We start from the raw sequence: 22,660 nt of genomic DNA on the forward strand, positions 1-22,660 counted from the left end.
GAGCGATCCTAAAACATACCAGGTCTTTGTTAGATGCCTAGTATGCCAACGAGATATCTGGTCCACCTGCTAAGTGTAGCCTATGTTTTCCTTGACTGTCCTGACCCAAATACAACAAATAGGAAATTACACTGATGAGAGGTACAAGTGCAGTGAAGATGATTCTTAACCATTCAACCAGTATCCAACTGCTTAGGGAGATAGGTAGATGCATCTACTGCAAGGTAGGTAGTATAATTTCATAATCAACATGAACCTGAAGTGTACTAGTGGAAAAGTGGAAAGCACAAACTCTTGTACAAATCTAAGGTAGGAAGTAGTGCAGGTGAAAGCCCCCAACAAATCCAATCTACAAATCAATGTCATGGCCACAAAGATTAGGCATTTATAGAACGAGTTGCTAATGGAGTTTGTTTCCAGTCACTCAAAATAAGTGTTCACCATTACCTCGAGGAGCAATGTGAGGTCCAACTTTGCAGTGGAAAATAATCTTGGGGTAGGCTAACTCATACCCCTTTAGGATGAAGGCCCCAGGAGCTTCAAGATGATCTAAGGACACATAAGGGAACTGAAATGCCCACATGCCTGCCACCTGAACCCCGAGGGGGGATATTGGAAAGCATTTTTCAAATCCACTCCTTAGGAACTCAAGGGCATGAATCTGGCAGCAGGACAGACTATCCCATACACCAGGATGAGAATGACTTCCAGTCGCAAACATGGGCTGCTAGAATAGGTGGTCTGCAGGAGACCTGCAGAGCAGTATCAAAGCCATAAAATAAACACCCTCTTTCATGCCTAGCCTTTCAACAGTAAAGTCATCAACTGTAATCATTGCTACGTGAGAAAGTGAACGATCGGCCATCTCGCCAGAGATGGACCCAGAAGGAGAGAAATGTAGTGGGAGGAAGGCGCAGTAGAGGTTCGCAGAGGAGAACGTTTTGAAGAAGTAAAACTTTCGGACCCATCAAGACCAGGCACAGTAGCCCATACCCAGACATCCCCTGAAGAAGACAGCACTGTTGGCGGGTATCCAGAAGCTCCTTGCAAAAGGTGCTATAGTTCAGGATTGTTGGGAGGATGTCTCTTTCCACTCCTTAGGAACTCAAGGGCATGAATCTGGCAGCAGGACAGACTATCCCATACACCAGGATGAGAATGACTTCCAGTCGCAAACATGGGCTGCTAGAATAGGTGGTCTGCAGGAGACCTGCAGAGCAGTATCCAAGCCATAAAATAAACACCCTCTTTCATGCCTAGCCTTTCAACAGTAAAGTCATCAACTGTAATCATTGCTACGTGAGAAAGTGAACGATCGGCCATCTCGCCAGAGATGGACCCAGAAGGAGAGAAATGTAGTGGGAGGAAGGCGCAGTAGAGGTTCGCAGAGGAGAACGTTTTGAAGAAGTAAAACTTTCGGACCCATCAAGACCAGGCACAGTAGCCCATACCCAGACATCCCCTGAAGAAGACAGCACTGTTGGCGGGTATCCAGAAGCTCCTTGCAAAAGGTGCTATAGTTCAGGATTGTTGGGAGGATGTCTCTTTCCATCCTTTCCATTGTGGCTAAGGTGTAAGTAGCATGGTGACATATCATAGACTTGATAGAAAGTAAACCTCTTTGTCAAGGATATACCGTTCAAGATGTAGAACCCCACTGGCCCCCACCCCACCCATCCTCTCCTAAATCAATCATTTGCTTAGTATTCAAGAGTAATTTACTATCATATATTATCTTGCAAGATTCCCTTTACTCATGTTGGTCAGGGAACGTTTTTTGCAAAAAGGCCAAAAAATACCCAAAGATAATTGATTCTTGGAGCTGTCAGATCTGTAGCAGTGATTTTTATGAGATATTTGTAAAAGATGGTGAGTTCTGGACTAATGGCTGCTTTTATCAAAAATTGCAAGTCTTCACTTTTTTTGTTGGTCTGTCCATGGATATGTATAATTGCAAATGTTCACCGCTGACCAATGACCTACAGCCCTTGCTTTTGTTGCAGGTTGCACCAGAGGAATTCAAGACCAGCATTGGCCGTGTGAATGCATGTTTGAAAAAGAATCTGCCAGTCAATGTAAAATGGCTGCTGTGTGGCTGTCTTTGCTGCTGCTGCACGTTGGGTTGCAGCCTGTGGCCTGTTATTTGTCTTAACAAAAGAGTAAGTACTAATTCAACACTTTTTTGAGGATGGTTGATTATCTTGTGTCTAAGAGAACGTGGAACCATACAGAGAGGGAAGCAACATGCAGTTTTGATTGAGTTGTTCCAACCCACTTCTGAATTTCTTCTTGGAAGCCATCTGTGTCGTGCAACACATTGTGTTTTTTTTCAGTTCTGGTTTCCAGCACCTATATATCCCCCGAGCCCCGATAGAGAATTATTTCAGTGCCCAAACAAGGCCAGTTGCAGCTTCTTTCTCAGGATTGAATGTGCCACCAGGCCACTTATTCTTTGCACAGTAATCTCTCTGCCTAATTTAGAAAATTGCACACTGTTTTGTTTGTATAGTTTTCCTGTATCTTCTCATCTTGTGAACTGAGAGACCCCAACTTTGCATATCAATGTCTGACCTCGGCCTCCTCTCCAGTAATGGTCTGTTAATAGCAGAGGGCCCACCCTGCCCCAGTCCCTCCCAATCAGCACAATGGACCCAGAGACCACTATCTCCAGCCCCTTGTCTCTCAAACCTTTCAGAGCTCTTTGATCAGCTCCAGCCCCTACACTAGATAATTATTTCCCAGTATGAATCATTGTGTCAAATCAGACCTTCTTCTTGCTCAGCTACATTACCGTTGGCATTGGTCATCCCCAACACACACCCATATTACCTTCGATTTTACAAAGCCCTGCTCCACTTCCCCTATGACCTCATCTCTGTGTGCACAAGCGCCCACATACCAATGAAATTGCTGTACATACAGTCCTCTTTCTTCACCCCATTTGCACAACTCAACATGTCTGTTAAAGAGGAAAAAAGGATTGCACCACAACCATTCCTGAAACGCATTCCTCCTCGTTTTATTTATCGCCTCATATAACCCATGTCTTCAGGATCTCTCCCTAATGTCGTAATCAGAGCTTCAGTGAAACCTAGCCGAAACCACTCTTTTGCCACTTCCAAATACAAGGCATGCATCTCGTATTGATGACCATACACCCCCTTAAAACCACTAGCACTTGCCCACGTTTCAGTGGTTCCCCCCTTGCCCCAATTCTTACATGGGAATAGCTGTTTCCTCCCTGTGGCCCCTCTCCATTCTACCCAATCTTACTTTCTAGCCTCTCCTCTCTGGTCTGTGTTGGAGCACTGCAACAATAGTGCCACTTCCATCTTCTTTCTTCCACCATCAACCTCTCTTCTCTTATTCCCAGTTCCTTAAGGTCCCTGAGGAAACAGCAAAGTGAATGTAGCCTTAAACCAACGTGAAAGTTTTCCAAAGAAACTGTCCCAACATTTCTGTACTCCCCTTTATGAAGTCACACCTAGTTGCATTCTTATTTTCGCCTCTAGCGTCCCTGATCCTCGTTTATCCTTCCAGCATTCTCTTGTCCAACTCTCTACTGGATAGTTGATATCCCCAGAACCATTTCCCTAAAAATGATCACTTGCTATATTAGTATCAATTGTGGGAGGTGCAGGCATTCATGAAATCCAGTAAGACGCTTGAAACCTACTTTCTCTCCATCCCTTCCATTACCTTCCCTCATCTTCCATTACCATCCCATTGGCCTCTATCTTGACCGACCATTACAAATTTCCCTCACCCCATTCCCAAGCCTGCCAATGCATCATTCTGGTCCGCTAGAGCTCCCCAGCTTTTACAGGTCCACCTGCGCCTTCCGTTCCTCCCTGTTTTATTCTGGAAACAAACAGTGAAATTTGGACCACTCTGAAAAAGAGATCACGTCCTCAACACATTTGTCAATGCTTGGTGGGTTACAACCATAATTACACATTCAAACCCAAACACACAGTGCCTACAGGGACAAAGGTTCTGAATATTTACAGAATCTCAGCCGCAGTACATACAATCAACCTCCACCGTAGCAAAACTGATTTAGTCTGGCATGTGGGGAAATTCATTGGGTGTGAAAAAAGTCACGTTCCCAACATTGCATTCAGCCTCAATCCACCTGGGAGTAGGACTGGCAGGACCAGACGTGAACTATTCCTGAATCCCCTGAGAGCACCTAGTTGGTAACTACCAGGTACCAATTTGGGACTGCATCTCCCAAGATGCATTAGGTTTAGAAATCCGTAGCAGATTCCAGAACTTCTTTCAGGGATTCAGTAAAAAATATGCCGTGGGGAAACACTAGCACATCCCGAGGGACCCCTTTTGTCAACCAGTGTGGATCCCCTAAGAAAAGGCCTATCCCTAGGCCCTGCCAGCAGCAGTGCTTGTGAAGAACAGTTTTCTCTGTTTCCTGCTGGTACAGTTTTTAAAGAAAGTAATACTTAATTTTCCCTCTCCAAAGGAAAAATGCTTTTGCACAGAGGGAAACTTACCAGAGGTATTTCCCTCCTTTGTGATGACCTTTCAACACCAGAAAATGGCAAAACAAACAGACTGCCAGGAGGCAAGTCTGGAGCAGAGCAGCGGGCAAACACCAGCTCCTACACAGGAAAACAAACTGAAATAATACAAAATGACAGCAAGCCTTTTAAAGACTTAACTCCCCTGGCTTTTAATAGGAAGCCAATTAAACAATCAATTTCAAAGTTTGCCTCAGCCAATGAGAGGATGGTGAGGCCTTTCAAACTAACGCTATGATTCGCGGACAGTATATCGGAGTTAGGAGCAGAGCAGAGAAGAGGAGTTTATTGAGACCAGAGAAGGGAAATCCCAAGAACCCGGAAGAGGCTCCTCAATGGAAACTGAGTCGCTCCAATGGTGGGGTAGATGAGGAGAAGAGTAAGCCGAAGGCAACGAGAAGGAGTTAAGGGACAAGATTTAAGCTAAGGGTAGCAAAACTGAAGGAAGTCAGAGGAGAGCCAACATAGAGCAACTAAAAAGAGGGGCGAGAGATGAGCAGGAGCAAAAATAGAAGATGGCTAATAGAGTGGAAAATGGTTTGAAGCAGAGAGAAAGCCTAGGCAGGCAGACAAATTGAGGCAGAAGACCAGCATTAGAAAAGGTCATAGTAGCAGAGAAGGTAAAGAAAGGACACAATAAAAAATAATGCCCGGATTGCGGACAGAAGAAAGGCAGAAACAATAAAAGTGGAAATAAATAAAAGGAGCAGTGAATTGTCCTGAGGGGAATGTGTAGGAAAGAAGAGAATTCATTTAAGAAGGAAATGAAAGCGAAGAGACTGGGCCAGAATCAATTTAATAGTAGATGCAGGGACAGAAGCATGAGGTTGATCAGGGAAAGAGGGCAAGGAAAGAACAATGTGAGCATCAGCATAAAAGTGACATTTTAGACCGAAAGAAGGAATGATAGAAGAGAGGAAACGGGTATGAAGGCAGAATTGTAAAGAACCAATTTAAGGCTGGCTGGACACCATATTGGGAATGGAAGACCACAGGAAGATTCACCAGCCATAAAACGGAATAGAAACGATTGGCTAGGTTAGAAAGAGACTGAGAGTCAGAATTACCATGGGGAATAAGGAGAGGATAAAAAAAAATAGGGATCCACTATTTCAATGCCACTAATAAATCCAAGATAAGAGGCTTGCTTAGAGTGACTGCTAGAAGAAAGCAAATTGGTGATCTTAAAAAGAGAAGTTTCACTATCTGAAACCTCTGTGAAAATAATCTGCCTAGGAGCCTTTTCCGTAGCCTACATGATATGATATGATGTGGCATTTATAACGCGCCTGTACACAAGTGTTTCTAGGCGCTGCAAGACAAGGCGGGGGAAACAAAGGGAGGACAAAATAATGCTCTTACTAGGCCTTGTGTCATTCAGATCGCGCAAGTGCGGAAGAGGGAAGGGGAGACGTGCCAGGGGGAGTGGAAGGGGGAAGTGCAGTTAACTCACAAATGCAGCCAGTGGGTGGCTCATAGGTGCAGAGAGAAGGAACTGTAGGGATGCAGATACAGACCCTTAAGTGCTGGGGAGCCCGGAGGCAGTGCAAGGGCAACTGGACATGCAGGAGCCTGGGCCAGAGTTGAGAGGATGACCAGTGCGCGGAGCAGTCTTGTGCGTCAGCAGGGGAGTGGAAGAGAGAAAGTGGAAGCGAAAAGGAAGGTCTTCAGTTGCTTCCAGAAAAGGAGGTGGTTCTGCTCAACTTTGAGAGTGGCAGGGAGGCCGTTCTAGAGGGAGGCCTGAGCCGAGGTGATAGATATGCCCCCAACTCTCTGCTTGTAAAAGCGTCTGACTCTGAGTGTTGGCGGTGGATGAGCAGAGAGCTTGAGAAGGAAGATGTTTTGGAAGAGAAAGTTGGAGGTAGAGCGGTCCTAGGCCCCAGAAAGCCTTATGGACAATGCAGAGGGTCTTCAACTTGATCCTTACAGCTAAGGGCACCCAGTTGAGAGATTTCAGAGCTGAAGAGATACGATCTCTAGGCTTGAGACCCAGGACGGATAAGTTGTAAAGGTTAAAGAGTAGAGGCAGGGAGTTTTAGAAAGAGGCTGTTGCAATAGTCCAGCCTAGAGAGGACCAACGCTCTGGAAACAGTGAGCTTCTGGGGGAAAAGTGAGAAAAGGAAATATACCTCTGAGGAGGTGCAGCTGATGGTATTACTTCTTAGAGACGTCAGAGATGTGAGAAGAGAAGGAGAGGGTGGAGTAGAAGATGAGACCAAGGTTCATCGCCTCGCAGGAAGAGGACCCAGATTGGGTGGGGTGTGGTGGGCGAGAGGAGATATATATATATATTTATATATATATATATATCCCAAAGAGGTACGATCAGTAATGTCTTACTGGCATTAAGGCAGAGATCAGTGGCTGCACACCATTCCTGAATTGCGGCCAGACAGTCTGGTATGAGAGAAGAAGCAGAGGTGGCTGAGAGAAGCATGAAAGCGAGCTGAGTGTCATCAACATAACATTGAAAAATGGAGCAGAATGGAGCAGAATGTAGCGATGCAGTGGGCAAAAGGTGCCAGGTAGTGGGTGAAGAGCCAGGGAGAGAGGTTAGACTCCTGGGGAACACCACAAGTAGAGAGAGATAGAAGAGAGGAAAGACCCCAGTCTGACCTGAGAGGATCGGTCGGTGAGAAAGGAGGTTAACAATGCCAGGGTCTGATCAGTAATACCAAGGTTGTTGCAGAGGCGACTGAGCAGGATGGCATGGTTGACTGTGTCAAAAGCAGAGGAAAGATCGAGGAGAATGAGGACAGAAGGGAGATTAGAGTGAAGATTGGGGAGCAAGTAATTTGTAATTTTTGTTATTGTAATGGGTTATTTATAACGCGCTTAATACTCAGAGGTTAACAAGCGCAAACCCGGGGTTCGAACCTGTGATGCCCACGTCATCTTGTTCCAAGACGATCGCGTTGCCCCTGAGCTATCTTCCCGAGCCTTTAGCCTTAATAGGTGTTCAGGAGAGCAGTTTCTGTGCTTCTGGCAGCTTTAAAGCCAGGCTGGTGGTCATGGAGGCAACCAACAGATTCAGTATGTAGATTAAGCCGGGATATGGACAGCTTTTCCAAGGGTTTGCCTAGGAAAGGATTGATGAAGATCTGGCGATAATTAGCCAGAGAGCAAGGCTCGGCCGAGGGCTTCTTTAGAAGGCACGCCTGAAAAAGCAAAGAAACACAGCCTCCCTGAAGATTGATGGAAACGTGCGTTTGGAGGAGAAGCTAATGCAGGAAAACTTGACTGGCAACAGAGCGCCTGCCTTGTCACCAATTTTTTTAACTTCTTTAGAAGGGGGCACACAGAGTGCATAAGGGGGAAGTGACAGTTCCAGTGGCATAGAAGTGATTGCAGAAATCGTCCAAGGCTGGAGAAAGGGTGTCGATGTGGTCCTTGATGGTTAAGAAACCCCTTTTCCTTTCAACTGACTGCTTGCTGACACTCCATACCAATAGCAGCAGAATATTTTGTCTTCCTACCATGGAACACTTGCAGTTCAATTTTCAAACCGATCTTGTATGCACTGGCGTAATGCGGGCCCCTGCACATTTTGTGTTATGCCACTGCTTGTATGTTGCTGTTTATTGTAGGCCCAGCGAGCACCACCTCCTCCTATATGATTACCAATGGGACCACCTCACCGTCTCGAGTGGGAAGCCCTGTCAGCGGGTGTATGGCACTGTGAGACTATTTGCTGTGATCACTGCCACGATAATAGGCTGTGTGGACGCCATCCATTGTAGCCATAAATGCATATCCAATTCAATCACCCAAGCATGACATGGAGAGGACCCCACCCAATTTTGTTCAACATTCCTCATCCTAGGGCAACCAGGCAATACCCCAAAATGAGTCTGCGCTCTAATAGTGACATTTTGGTATTTGGAAAGTTCTACACTCCTCCCTGGGAACCTCTCAGAGTACACACTAGCATGTATGAGGAACACAGAAATAGTCAATACATGCAGGTAACATGAGCATGTGAACTAACCTTGCCTGTCCCAAATATTCTTTCATACGGGCCATCTTATGAGTAACCAAAGGCTTTACAATAATCCCTATATGGGGCAATCATTTTACGTACAACCCTCTCTCGCCATTCCCAACTGCACATTCCCACAGGCTAATGCTGACGAACCAAGAGTCTTCCCAGCTCACGTCTTTAGCAGGTCACCTGTTTGAGTTTTATATTGGCTGACTTGTTGCACCCAGCTTGCCTGCCTCCCTGGCCTTCAGCTCCACTTATGCAGCTGGGCCTGCGGTTTGTTTGAAAGGCGCTCCAGGCTTGGGTTTCCTTTTGCTCAGCCTGTCTTGAGACTACTGATTGCTCAGTTTTCCATTGATTCCATAGTTGGGTCCTTAAGTAATTATTAGCGGTCTGGTACTGTTGTATTCGGTAGTTAATAAACTGACTTTTATTATCACTGGATAATAATTATCACTCCAACATGCCCCCCCTTCTCTTTCACCCCGGTGTCAACGAAAGAAGTGGAAAGCATCATCAAAGGCCTCAAGCCCTCCAGATGCCAAGGGGACTCCTGCCCAGCTCCCATCACCGAGGAAGGCGCCAACGACCTGGCCCCTTTCATAAGAGCCTTAATCGACGCCTCCTTCAAAACGAGCTCAGTCCCTAGCAGCCGCAAGGAGGCCTGGGACATGCCCCTTCTAAAAAAAAACAAACTAACCTAGACCCCAACAACCCAACCAACTACAGGCCAATTACCACCGTCCCTTACATCCTAAAGATTTTAGATAGAGAGGCATACCTGCAAATCCAGAAGCATCTGGAAGAGAACACCCTCCTGGGCCTTAGACAATCTGGCTTCAGACCAAGGTACGGAACAGAGACAGCCCTCCTGGACTTAAAAATCCACATGGACGAGGCAAAGGATAAGGGCAATCTAGCCATTATCCTGCTGCTTGACCTCTCTGCAGCCTTTGACCACGTCGACCATCAGATCCTCAAAAAACATCTGACGGCCTCAGCTGCTTTCTCTAGCCAGGCGACCGCCTGGGTCCAATCCTTCCTAGCCGACCGAACCACCCGGGTCTTCTCACCGGGGGCTTCAGCCCGCCCCAACCCCATCCTCGGTGGCGTCCCATAAGGTTTGTGCATCTCGCCGACCTTATACAATATCTTCACAAAGCTATTGTTCGACCGCCTTGATAACCTGGGTGTCACATACACAAATTATGCGGACGATACCCAGGTTCTCATCACCCTATCAGGTTACTATGAAGAGGATTCCATACGGATCAACAACCTCTACCTGGAGATCCAAGCCTGGATGGCAGAACACGGCTTATGCCTCAACGGCGAGAAAACTGAGCTTCTCGTCGGCTCCCAACCAAGGCTAAAGAAACTGGATCCCTGTTATGCTTCTATCAACATAGACAGTAACCTAATCACTGTGGCCAAAGAAATGAAAACTCTAGGGGTCTATCTAGATTCCACACTCTCGCTCAAAAAACAGGTGAACGCCACAGCCTCCTCCACAGCATATACTAATAAGCTCATGAATGCCTGCAAACCCTTCCTTTCGTCTTCCAGTTGCATTACACTAGCCAAAGCACTAGTGCTCTCAACAATTGACTACTGCAACACTCTTTCTTGGCACCTCAGAACGCAATTTGAACAAACTGCAGATGCTGCAGAATAATGCCCTCAGAGTGGCTCTGAGTATCCCGTGGTACTCGCACATCTCCAGCTTCAGACAAGATGCCCATTGGCTCCCTGTACGAGACAGAATCGCCCTTAGATCCCTCGTCATCGTCCACAAATGCCTATCTAAGGAAGCCCCCAAATACTTGGCAGACAAGTTCAACAAACACACCTCAACCAGACAAACCAGAACGCTGTACTCTCACTGTCTATCCATCCCCATATTCTACCTTAAAAAAAAAAAAAAAAAAAAAAGAGAAGCAGGCGGCTCCAGCTGCCCGGTCCTAGCTGCCAAACAATGGAACTATACCACTGAACCTAGGAGCAGAACCTTCCTTTTGGACCTTCAGAGCAAAAGCGAAGCCCTGGCTCTCCAACAAAAACTCCACCACTGTCTGACACACCAATTAATGTACTCTTATCCTACGTCTGCCTCTCGACCACCATGTAACCCGGTCAACTGCACTTACTGTTTTTATCTTGTATGTCTATACTCTAACCTCCTCTAAGTCTCCGGCACCCAGTTACCTCCGGGTTCGGCGTGCGGTATAAATAAAGAAACTAAACTAAACTGTCAGTTCAGCGGCTTCAAATATGAAGCGTTCCATCAGCGCTATCTTGGAATCTCTTTTGCGAGTGATCACGTTACTCTACGGATGCCTGTGTGTGCTAGGTGTCCGGGTGCAGCGTTTTCATCTGACCGCATGGACAACACACGGCCAACAGCTGCCTTCTTCCCAAGCATGTGCGTACATGTATTTTTTTTAACCATTTAGGTTTAGAAATTAGTTGGCTCTACAAACTGTCAGGGACAGGTGCTCCTGGGACTTGTAGTGCCATTGTGACTCTCGAGGTTCTGGAATTGCAATACAAAAAAACAATTACTGTGTCTCACAGGGACTGACTCGGGGAGTGATGACCAAAGGGAATCCCGCTCCACTGTTTCCACTCACTGGGAGGGCAGCTTTGCGTGGCATCCAGACTATCCCAGTCACCTGTGGCTTGGCCCTTTCATTACACAGGATGGGCAGTACCTCAAACTCGTCATACTATCTGGCCACATGAGGACTTGGAGCCCTTTCTGGGTTCCATCCCCCCCACTCACAGGTGCAGAGGTCTCTTGAGCACACCTTTCTCCAAGTTATCACACACTTTGTCAGAGGTCCTCGCTCCACCCATCCGACCTTGCCCATATTCTCCTACTGAAGTCCCTAATATCTCTCCCCCAGCAGAGATGGGCCCACCATCCCCATCAGTGCTTTTGTCCTATGTTGCAGGAAAGCGCCCCATCTGCAAGGGTTGTGTCTTTAACCAGCCAGTGATAGCACTGCCTCCAAGGTCAACCCAGGTCTTCCCTACCAGCCGGCCCATCAGACCTCCTTCTACTTCAATCTGCTCTTCTGATAAGTCTGCTGTTCTTTGCTTTGCTTCTATTACCTCAAACCCTCTCCTGTGGAGGGTGTTGCAGAACCGCTGCTGCCAATCCAAATTAAACAGCCCTTCTCCAATGCCTACCTTTTTCATTGCTGCAACTTCCCCATCTACAGACAGACACACTGTTGCCTTATGTAGCATTCCTGCTAGCACTCTGAACTCCATCTTACTTTCTTGCCCCTCTTCCCTCTCTCTTGTCTCGTCCTCTATCACTTCTTGTACCAGTCTGTGCTCTCTGAACAAGTTCCCTCCCAGTATCTGCAGCCCTTACGAGAGCCACTATGAACCCACCTGCTTTACCAAACGCCCCCATCCGGCTGATCAGCAACCCATGTTGTGATCCAATGACTGCCAGACAGAAGTGATAGGCTGCCCCTAAAGTGCATTTCCTCTTCAAGTATGGATGGTTCTGTTCAAAGTTTTAATTATATATGCAAGTATTCTTTGTATGCTTGTATTATCCATGTATTGTATCTTTTATATATTGTCTGTTTATGTATTCATCTCCAATCTCATATACATGCTGGCTATAATTATAATGAATTATAATTGGTTACTTATGACACGCTTAATACCGAAGAGGTTTCTAAGCGCTGACCCGAGATTCGAACCTGTGTTGGTCTGCGTCGTCTTGCTTCCAAGACGAGCGTGTTGCCACTGAGCTATACTACCCGTGTTGTGTCATGTAGATTATATCATGTTTGATTATGCCATGGTTTGTTATTTCATCATTGTCATGTTGTTTTGTACAACACCAAAAGGTGCTTTGAAGCAGCTGGAAGGCAACATGTAGCATTCCACAAAACGCACGAATACATAATATACGTAAGCAGCATTACTTTCATAAAAAGGGCCATAATGTCCAAAGCAGATCTGTAAATATAAGATGGTAAGTATACTCTAGACCCTTGTTTGACTCCTCGTCAGAGGATTGATTCGTGCACCCCCACCTGCCCCCCCACATAGATTAATCCAGGAAGTACAAAATGAGGACAAGACTGCAGCCTCAAACACTCGCTTGGAGCAACTGCACAGCCAAAAAATAAGGCTAAAGTTGATTTTGTGGCAAATAGATAACCTCTTGAATGCTTTATTTGGTACTACAGCTGGATTGAACAAGCATACGCGTAGGAGTGTTAATGAGGACATTGGTTAGGGGATGTCTAAAGCATGATGGGTTGTGGGTCACAGTACTAGGCAGGTGGTGGTTTTGGCCAACCACATTAGCATTTTGTGCCCGAGCAATTCCCCACTTCTCTTTGCAGGCATCTAAGCTTCACAGTGAGACAGGCAGGATCTTCCCATTTGAAGAAAATGACAAGGGGGTTGGATTCAGAGGCACTAGCAAAATCCCATGCAGGCAGATGTGTAGCTCAATCAAAACAAGGCTACAATATTAAAAGCTAGTTAGGATCCTCTGTCCAGTCACAAATAAACGAAATTGCTTTAGGACGTATCCAGTGCCTAGAAGGTATATCGGCAGAATTAATACTAGATATTCAGAGTGTACGAATTAGGAGAGTAGTCAGCCATTTACAACCTTTCATCAGTCAACCTCACCTCTTTTGTGGTTGAGTAAATTCTTCATGAAACAAATGGCATATTTTCAGTAACAAATGCTGCTAGACCAGGGTAAGTTTCCGAAATTTAAAAAAATGATTGCGCTTGCATATTCTGAAAGCCTTATTAACTGTAAGAGCTGGAAAGTCCTGTCGATGTAAGATAGCGGGAAGCTCATATCTATACAAATCAACAAGCAGCTTACTATAGTGTAGTGATTGTTTCTGTAACCTAATATTACTGGATACAAGTCCATCATGGTTTCCTCTTCCACTCCTCTAACACTTACCCTATGTACTCCCCTCGATACATGTCCAATTTCCAGCGCTAACACTCCTATCATCTCTCTTGGCAACCCCAGTGCGCTCCCTTGACATAGGGATTGTTTCTTACAAACTACTCTGATGAAAACCTCGACTCTACCAAGTCCTACTTGAGCACTCCACAAGTCCATCACAAAACCACTCACCAGCTATCTACATCTAGTACCATGCTTCGTCAGTTCTAAATATTGCCAGCACAATAAAACTCTGCTCTAAACCAAGCCGTACTCCTACGCTCAAGCTTTTCACAGTGCCCGGGAGAATGACTCCCTTCCCCCTGGCCTTCCTCAGTATTTTTGCTTTCTGTGAGCCTTTTCAGTGGCTCAAGAAGTGGGCGGACCTGGTATACTCCCCTGCCAGGTACTGCCCCAAAGTCAATGCACAATGGATGCACTCCTCTTTTTCTTGACGGAGGTCCTCGACCAAGTTTTTTTAACTTTGTATATTTCTTACTATACCCGGTTCACTCTGCTGCCGGGTACAGTACTTTGTCCAAGTTTTCTTATCCTTGCATTCGGGGTCCGAGCACCACTCACAATGGCTTCTCTTATCCCCTCTTTGATCCCGGGCAGCCTGCATACCTTCTATAGGAGCTCCCGGTCCTCTGAGTTGAACCCTGGGAATTCTTATGGCTTTCCGTCTCTCTCTCTTTGTTTTTCTCGCTGTTCCCTCTGGCTCCGTAGCACTGCCCAGGAGCCCATCTGCATGTCTCTGCTCGACCGCGCTGCTCAGCATGTTCTCCCGCCACAGCTTTCTTCTCCCTCTTCTGTTTTCGGTTTGCCTTTGCATGGCTGACCTTTGCAGCTCCACCACCCTGTTCGGGGGCCTATTGGCGCGTCTTTGCTCGACCACGCTATTCAGCATGCTCTCATGCCACAGCCTTCATCTTCTGTTCTCGGTCTGCCTCAGCACGGCAAACCTCTTAGGGATACTGTGTCTTCCTCCAGGACGTCCCGGTCAGTGGTCTCGGCTTCTCTGGTCGCTGGACATGAGCTTCGCTTGCGTTGCCTCCACGGAGGGTCAGTCCTTCCTCCATCACAGACAGAGCTCTTTCTTCTCACTGAGGATCAGACCCTGCCTGCCTTCTCCTCTTCATTAGGCAACTTCAACCCCTACAAGGCTTCTTCCGCGACGACTGTCTACTCACAGCCTTCATCATCAAGTGGTCTGCTATTTCGGAAACCAATCCTTAAAAATATTTTTTAAAAATCGAAAATATGTTTTTTTATTTTCTTTTACAAATGGGAATGGATGCATTGGCATACTGCATTCAATGCCTGGACATACTCCAGTGTGTCTCAGTGTGCAGCCCTGCTTTGATAGCTTAAGTTGTTATTCTGCAGATTGTGTTAATGAGCACCTCGTGGCCCTTCCATCGTGGCCGCCGCCTGCTTCCTACATTGCCAGGCACCTCTGAATTAACTACCCCCTACAAGCGGATTGGCCTGGGCAGCTTTCTTGTAGCCAATCAGGGCACCATTAGGCTTCGGCCCGCCCCTAAACAAAGGCCCTCATATAAGGCCCTGACTGTGCCTGTCCGGGCCTGACTGAGCTTGGATGGGGGCCCCCCAGCCTACTCCAGGCGCATAAACTATGCAGCAAGCACCTGGACACGCCGGTCGCCCGAACCTGGAACATGACCTCCCTCCTTCTGCAAAAATGTGAGTGATGGCTGACGGTTCCACTTGCCTCCTCCAGCTATCCCTCGAACCTTATCTGTGCCACTCCTGACGTCTCCTTGAACTATCTCTCTATGACACTGCTCCCTTTTGCATTATATTGTGCCCTTCTTTTTAACTGCTAGGCCGCCTGTGAGTTAGTGTCGACTGTGCATTGCAGCCCCCTCGGGCAACCCCCTTTTCTTTCTCTTCCATTCTCGCATCTATCCCCTGTCTCTGAGATGGCACTCCATCTCCCCAATCTTTTACCTATCCACCCTCTCTCACAAAATCTGGACAGAAAAAGCACAAAAAAGACATTCTATGTGCAAACCCTGGCCTCCCCATCGCAGATGCCTATGCCAGTGCATCCTCCACAGAAATCTTCACTGACATCCTCTCCTCTGTCCCCTCTCCAGACCTTTGGACTTCTCATCTCTACTCTCTCCCCTTTCTCGTCCTCCCCCCATTAATGGCGGCACCAAGTGGGAAGTCCTCTTGGCGGGCTGCTTCTCATCACGCTTCTGCATTAATGTCTATCACACTGGCACCATCCTGGTTCTGGGCCCTCAAGCCAACCTCCTTCTCTTTGATCGGATCCTGCCGTCTCTCATTAACTTCCTGTCACGCTCACCTGATTCCCACAGAGGCGCAGGTCTGGCTTCGAGTGCTGATGCTTCTTCAATGGTGAAGCGCAGGACTCTGAAGATGGACAGGAAGGGGCCCCTCTACTCTGGCTTCTCTGGCTCGCAGGAATATTCCCCTGTGCTTGAAAAGGGAGTATTACCTACTGACGGAATAATGCTCAAGCCTCCCACTCCCTTCCAAACCTCCACGATACCCTTCCACGATTCCCCGTGAAGTATCATCTTAGGGTCTGGAAGGATGAGTTCTCCATCCTGCTTCTGATGCAGGGGCGCGTTGAAACCCAGTTACTTCACTGGATTGAGGTTTGATGGGAGTTCAAAATAAGCTTGACTATTCAGGTAAGGCGCTGTAAAAGTTCTGTTGCAAGTTCAAGCTTAATAATAATGTTCATTGTCTTATTGCAGCAAGCGCTAATGCTTATGTCTTTTTCCCCTTAGGGGCCGGGGTTCGGAATGCCGGAGATATGGCGCCGACCCGAAGTGAAACGTGCTGTTCCAGTAAATGACAGGTAAGTTCTGGATGAGCGTTCAGGTAATGTCTTTGCATTCGCTCATTCAATGTCTTTGTCTTTTTTCCCCATAGGGGCCGGGGTCCGGAATGCCCGGAAGCGGCAGGACCCCAAATGAAATGGGAATGACCCAACAGGTAAGTTTTAGAAGGAAACTGAGCTTTTCCTATTCCCTTCCTTCTCTCACCTTGTTTTCTTGTCTTTTTCTCTCTAGGCTCTGGGAAGTGGGTGCGGATCCGGATGATCGCTGCTGAAGATGGAGGCGCCCAGGAAAGGTGAGTGAAATGCAGCGCTGCAGCGATCGAAGCGAAATGCTTTTAAAATGATGTCTTCCCTTTCAGGATCGCCGGTGTGATATCTCCGTGATGCAGCTTTAGCAGGTAAGGTCTTCTTTCTCTTTCCAATTCTCTCTTATCTCCCTTTGCAGGTGACCCAGGATGCTGACAGGCGTGGCTGAAGTCCAGATGCAGGAGCTGACACGGTGAGCGTCCAGCTGCGAGGAGCAGAACAACGCGAAGCGTGAGTTGCTGATCAGGCGTGGTTTAAATAGCTTTGGAAGATGTTCCAGGTATGTATCCTTCCACCGATCAGGTATGTATCCTATCCCGACCACACCCAGGCGGAAAGTAGTCCCACAGGTAAAGTAGTTCCATTCAGGCCTCAAGAGGGCCTGGATGTAGCAGCATGGTCTGCCTCAGGTAAGTGCACATTAAAACACTTGAACACATGTCTTGCGTTATGAGCCTGGCGCCTAAGGCGCCAGGACAGGGGTCCAACATGAGCCTGGCGCCTAAGGCGCCAGGACTGTGTCCAAAGGGCCCCAGCTTGGGCCCGCTGGCACTTCCCTGGGGGGGAATGATGCCTGCCTCTGGGGTTGCTGGGTCGGACCTGGCTCCTTGGAGGTAGGCATCATGACACTTCCTTCCTTCTCCTGACTTTCCCCTTGCAACCCTCCCTGCTCCACCTCCTCTGACAAAAGTACCACCCCCATGTACTCAATCTCAGAAAAATTTGAAAGGAAGAAATAGTCTCCAGCTGGCGACCCTCAATGCCCGCTCAGCCAACCAACACTCTGCTGACATCTGCCTCCTCTTGAAGACACTGACCTTGACATTCTCGACCTGTGTACGAGCGCGATATAAATAAAATATCATATCATATCTTACTGAGACTTGGTTCAATGCCAGCTCAGTCACTGCTTTTGACTCTTACCTGACGGCTTTCAGATCATTTCCAAGCCTCGACCTCACCATGCTGAGGTGGGGTTGCCTTAATCTTCCCTGAGTGGGTTCCTTCTTCCATCTTACCCACTCAGCTCTTCTCGTCCTTTGAGAGCCTGGTATGGAAATTGGTTATCTCTCCCTCCTCCACCCTGACCATTGCTACCATTTACCGGCCTCCGGGTGTTACCGCCCTGTTCTCTCTGACTGGACTGATTTCTGTTCCTCCTTACTCTCAACCACTTCCAACCTACGTCTCCTGAGAGACTTTGACATGCAATTGGACTCCACTGGCAGAGCATCTACTCTTTGACCTCTGCACCTCTCTATCCCTCTCCATTCTCCCTTCTGGACCAACCCACCCTTCTGGACACACTCTGGATGACCTGAATCACTCCAACCTCCCTCTCTCATCTCTTCTGGTCACCCCTTTCTCTTGGTCTGACCCTCTACTCTCCTCCCACCTGGGTCCCTATAGCATTGTGACCACTCCTCCAAAAGCACTGCCAACCTCGTTCATGAACATCTGTCTAATGAAACGAGTGTCAGCCTCTGCCTTCACTTCGACCTTTATCCCCCTTGCCCACCCAACTCAGACTCTACGACTGACTCGGCTCTCAGCAATTTCCACCTGTCCATCACCAACACCCTTGACATTCTTGCCCCGGTCATGAGGATCCGCTTGAAACCCGCCTCTAAGCGTAATACTTGGTATGACTTTGAACTTGCAGACCTGAAACGAATGTGCAGAGCTGCAGAATGGAAGTGGCAATCCTCAGGCTCACCCTCTGCCAAACTGTCCTGCTGCCTGCACCAAAGGCATTACACACTTTCTATCCGTGCCAAGGGCCCACATTCAGGCACGAGTATCTGGCACATCCAACAACACGCTCCCTCTCAGGCCCTCTGCAAACCACAAAAACTCAGGACATACTGAACAGCCTTGTCACTCACTCTCCCAACCCATCCCTCACCCCTTTGCTTCCCTTGGCCACTCACTCTCTTCCTTCCTCCTTCACCCTTGTCTCACCGGAAGAAGTCACCAAAGGTGTCAACTCCAGGAAGGTCTCTTCCAAACAAGTTGCCCCTTGCTCATCCAGAACCATCAAAGACAACATTTCTCTCTCGCCCCTGCACTCGCTGATCTCTGTAACAACTCCTTTGCTAAGGGTTCTTTTCCAGCCTCCCTCAGGCACTCCCTTGTGTGCCCCCTCCTTAAAAAACCAACAGCAGGCCCTTCCTATCCAGCCAACTACTGCCCCATTTCCATAACCCCCTTCCTGGGGAAACTGCTTGAGAAGTTGGTCCTGTTCCAACTTAACACTCACATTGAACTTGTTGGTGGTCTCCATGACCATCAATCTGGATTCAGAGCATCAAGAGGTACGGAAACAGCTCTCCTGAACACCTTTGAAGAGCTGCTTGCGTCCGTGGATTCCAATTTCCCTGCTGTTCTCATCCTTCTTGATCTCTCATCTGCATTTGACATGGTCAACCACTCCATTCTCATACAAAGGCTCCATGACACCCTTGGTATCTTGGAGCGGACAATGGACTGACTGACCTCCTTCCTAACTGACAGCTAGTCCCAAGTCATCCTGGGCACCTTCTGCTCACCTACTTCCTTCTCCATCTGGTGGTGTCCCCAGTCTATTCTCTCGCCTTAGCTCTTTAACATCTACCTTACTCTGCTGGCACACCTCATCTCCTCCTTCTCCCCCACTTTCCAGTGCTATGCTGACGATACACAACTCTTCTGCAAACTTACTTGGGACGTCCTTGCACCTTCCATCATCCCTGACTGCCTCTCTGCCATCCATCCAGGTGCACCTCCAATGATCTCTGTCTCAATGCCAGCAAAACAGAGATCCTTCCTATTGGGACCTCTGCACCCGACTTCTTCCCGTCACTCTGGCCTCCTTCCACGGGCTCTCCCCCCTGCTCCCTCTTCTGAAGCCAGAAACCTCAGAGTCCTCTTCTGATCCTCTCTCTCCTTCCCCCTCACACTCGGGACATTGCCAAGAAGTCCCACTTTCAGCTCTTCCTTCTCAAAGGAATTCTACCTTTTCTCACCTTCCCCCAGAGGCTTAATGTTACCCAGGCTCTGGTTCTCTAGGCGTGACTGTTGCAATAACATCTTCCTGAATCTATATTTGTCCACTCTGCGACCCCTCCAGCTAATCCAGAATAGGGCAGCAAAACTTATCCTTGGCCTCAAGCCCAGGAACTGCATCTCTTCTGCCCTGCAAAGTCTTCACTGGCTCCCGGTTGCTGCACGCATTAAATTGAAATCCCTCTGTATCAGCCACAAGGCTGCCCAGGGCCAGGAACCACATTATCTGCAACTCTCTTACTAAATATTCCCCCTCTAGACCTCTGCACTTCGAGGGGATTGGGTCCCCCTACGTATTCCATATCTATGACAGTTAATGTCCACAGCTGTGCTGCTTCGGAAAATCTTTGGCATCTGCGTCCTGCGTCGAAGACATCGATGCGCTGTCCCCGAGGACCTCCTCCGACGGCCGACGTCACCCGATGTGATAAGTAGGACGCACGACGCCCATAGCCTCAGTTCCGTTTTTTCCACAAACGTGTTCGCTTCGTGAATCTCGGTACGCCTCGACTCGTTGGAGTTGCTGTTTTCTTTCTCGGTTCGTTGAACCTGTTCGGTTGGTGTGAAGACCTGTTCGTGGCGATGTCTTTCTCATCTTCGACCCCGCGTACGGGCTTCAAGAACTGCGGGGACTGTGGGTCCAAGATGTCGGTCACGGACTCGCACAACGCCTGCCTCTGGTGCCTCGGGGAGGCCCCCGATACGGACGACTGTGTCGACTGCCAGTCGCTCACTGCGAAGGCCTTGCGAGAACGCAAGAAGAAACTGTTGATAGGTCGGGTGTCTAAGCCCCGGAAGTCGAGGTCTGCGGGGCTTTCGACCGATGACTCGAGGGGTGGCTCTCCGCGTCGTCGTCGGAAGTCCGGTGGCTCTCCTTCCAGGAGTCGGTCTCGCCACTCCTCCGCCTCTTCTAGGCATTCCAGGAAGCGCCGGCATAGGTCGCCTTCCCCGTCCTCTTCCGAGGACTCCGCCCGTCGGCGGGTCGCTTATCCCTCCATGCAAGCGACACCGGAGGAATGGGCTTCCTTCGGGGAGCAGATGCTAGCGTTTCTGGAATCGCAGGGCACCGGTCCGTCTGCGCCTCCGAGTGGGGTCGGTCGGCACCGGTCGAGAGACACCGCCCGTACGCCTCTGGGCTCGGGTGGTCGGCACGGCTCGCGGGAGAGGTCCCGCTCGGACAAGGGTAGCCGTTCTCGCCATGCCCGTGCCAGGTCCCGGTCCTCGACGCGCTCGAGACCGCGTGATCCTGTGCCGTCTTCAAAGAAGATGTCGACGCCTGTGGCGCCGAGGTCGTCGACGATTTCTCTCGAGATTCCGTCTTCAAGGGGGTCGTCGGCGCCCAAGTTGTCGAGAGACACGCACGGAGCTCCGGCTTCGAGGACTGTGTCAACGCCACAGATGCTGGAGGCGTTGCAGCTGACGTCGACGCCGATTCGCGCGACGTCAACGCCTTTTCTGTCGACGCCGACTCGCTCGGCGCCTTCGCAGCCTTTCGAGGTGGTGGTGTCGGAGGGGCCCTGTGGCACGGGCTTTGCCCCTAAAAAGACTATGGCTAAGGTCCGGCACTGCTTTGGTCCGCAGAGGTCTTCCTCTCCCCGCCTGGAGTACATTTCAGAGGGTGATGAAGGCTCTGATGGTGGCCTGGTTACGGTTAAGGTTCCGGATGACCTTATCTCGGGCCATAGTCAGTTTGATGACCTGAGGCAGTCACTGCATGATGCCAGTGGACTGGACACCTCTCCGGAGGTGGAGTTTTGTCGGCCGGAGCCTGGCACTCATGCCGATTCGTCATATCGTCGCCTTATGTCTCGGGTTACCGAGTACTTTGGTTGGTCAGCTCCCCCAGGGGAGTTCGTTCAGGATGATCTCACGGACATCCTTGATCTCGGTCCACCCACTGACCCGGTTTTGCCTTTTCATATGGCTTTGCAGAGAAGGGTGGTGGCGGCTTGGACTGCTCCGGAGAGTCTCCTGGCAGTGGGCAAGTCTTTGTTGTGAAAATACCGTCCAGCCAGTAGCGACCCCTGCTACTTGTCTAGGCACCCCACCCCGGAGAGTTTGGTGGTGCAGGCGGCTACGGCCCCGGCAAAGCAGGCGTTGTATCCTACCATCCCTCCGGATAGGGACGACAAACGTTTTGACGGCTGGGCGAAGAAAGTGTTTTCTTCTGGGGGTATGGCGCTTCAGGCGGCCAACTCCATATGTGCCTTGTCTCGTTTCAGACACACTCTGTGGAACTGTGTTGCATTAGCGGCTGATCATATTCCCGAAGGGGACGAACGGGATGGTTTCCTTGCTATGGTTCAGGATGGCAAGGATGCCATGTGTGAGGCCGTTCAGTCGGGTTTGGACTTGGCGGATTGTGTCAGCCGGTCCATGGCGGCGAGCACCGTAATGCGCAGGTTTGCGTGGTGAGGAAGTCTGGGTTCGCTCCTGATGTGCAGTCCCAGCTCCTCAACATGCCCTTTGACGGTGAACACCTTGAGAGGTTGCAGACCTCCAAATCTGCAGCAAAGTCGTTGGGCGCTGCAGTTCGCCAACCTCAGCCTTTTCGTCCTAGGGGACAGCAATGGAGCGGAGGTTCCTTTCGCTATTACTCGTCCTTCAGTAAAGCGAGAGGAGCTAGCAGTCAAAGAGGCCATAGTAAGAGTGCCAGAGGTGGAAACAAAGGTACTCGACGTGCCAAGGCCGCTCGGGCAGTTGCCTCTCTGCCCTCAGGCAACGCCGCAGCCGCTACCACTCAGTCATGAGGCCAGGTCCCATGGTTCGCCGGTTGGGGGAAGGCTGGCGCAGCATCTTGTAGAGTGGCAAGCCATTACTTCGGATGTGTGGGTTCTGGGGATCATAACCCACGGCTACTCCTTTTCGGCAGAGGCCTCACGACAATCCACCAGGGAACCTCTCTTTGAAGAGTCCGGATCTGCTCCTTGCGCAGGAAATTCAAGCCCTGCTGGAGAAAGGCGCCATAGAACTGGTGCCTGCAGCGGAGAGGAACAAGG

At 49.1% G+C, this 22,660-nt stretch overlaps 1 protein-coding gene across 1 annotated transcript in view; it reads left to right on the plus strand.

The window, feature by feature from the left end:
- LOC138480805 (cysteine-rich hydrophobic domain-containing protein 2-like) overlaps positions 1-22,660 on the plus strand; it is a 455,363-nt gene that overhangs the window by 198,282 nt on the left and 234,421 nt on the right. Inside the window, exon 3 of the mRNA XM_069612551.1 lies at positions 2,004-2,159. Coding sequence (XP_069468652.1) covers positions 2,004-2,159 — 156 coding nt within the window. The remainder of the gene's footprint in view (positions 1-2,003; positions 2,160-22,660) is intronic.

Source organism: Ambystoma mexicanum, chromosome 5p (genome assembly GCF_040938575.1).
Source record: "Ambystoma mexicanum isolate Mex_15411 chromosome 5p, UKY_AmexF1_1, whole genome shotgun sequence".
NCBI classification, from domain to species: domain Eukaryota; kingdom Metazoa; phylum Chordata; class Amphibia; order Caudata; family Ambystomatidae; genus Ambystoma; species Ambystoma mexicanum.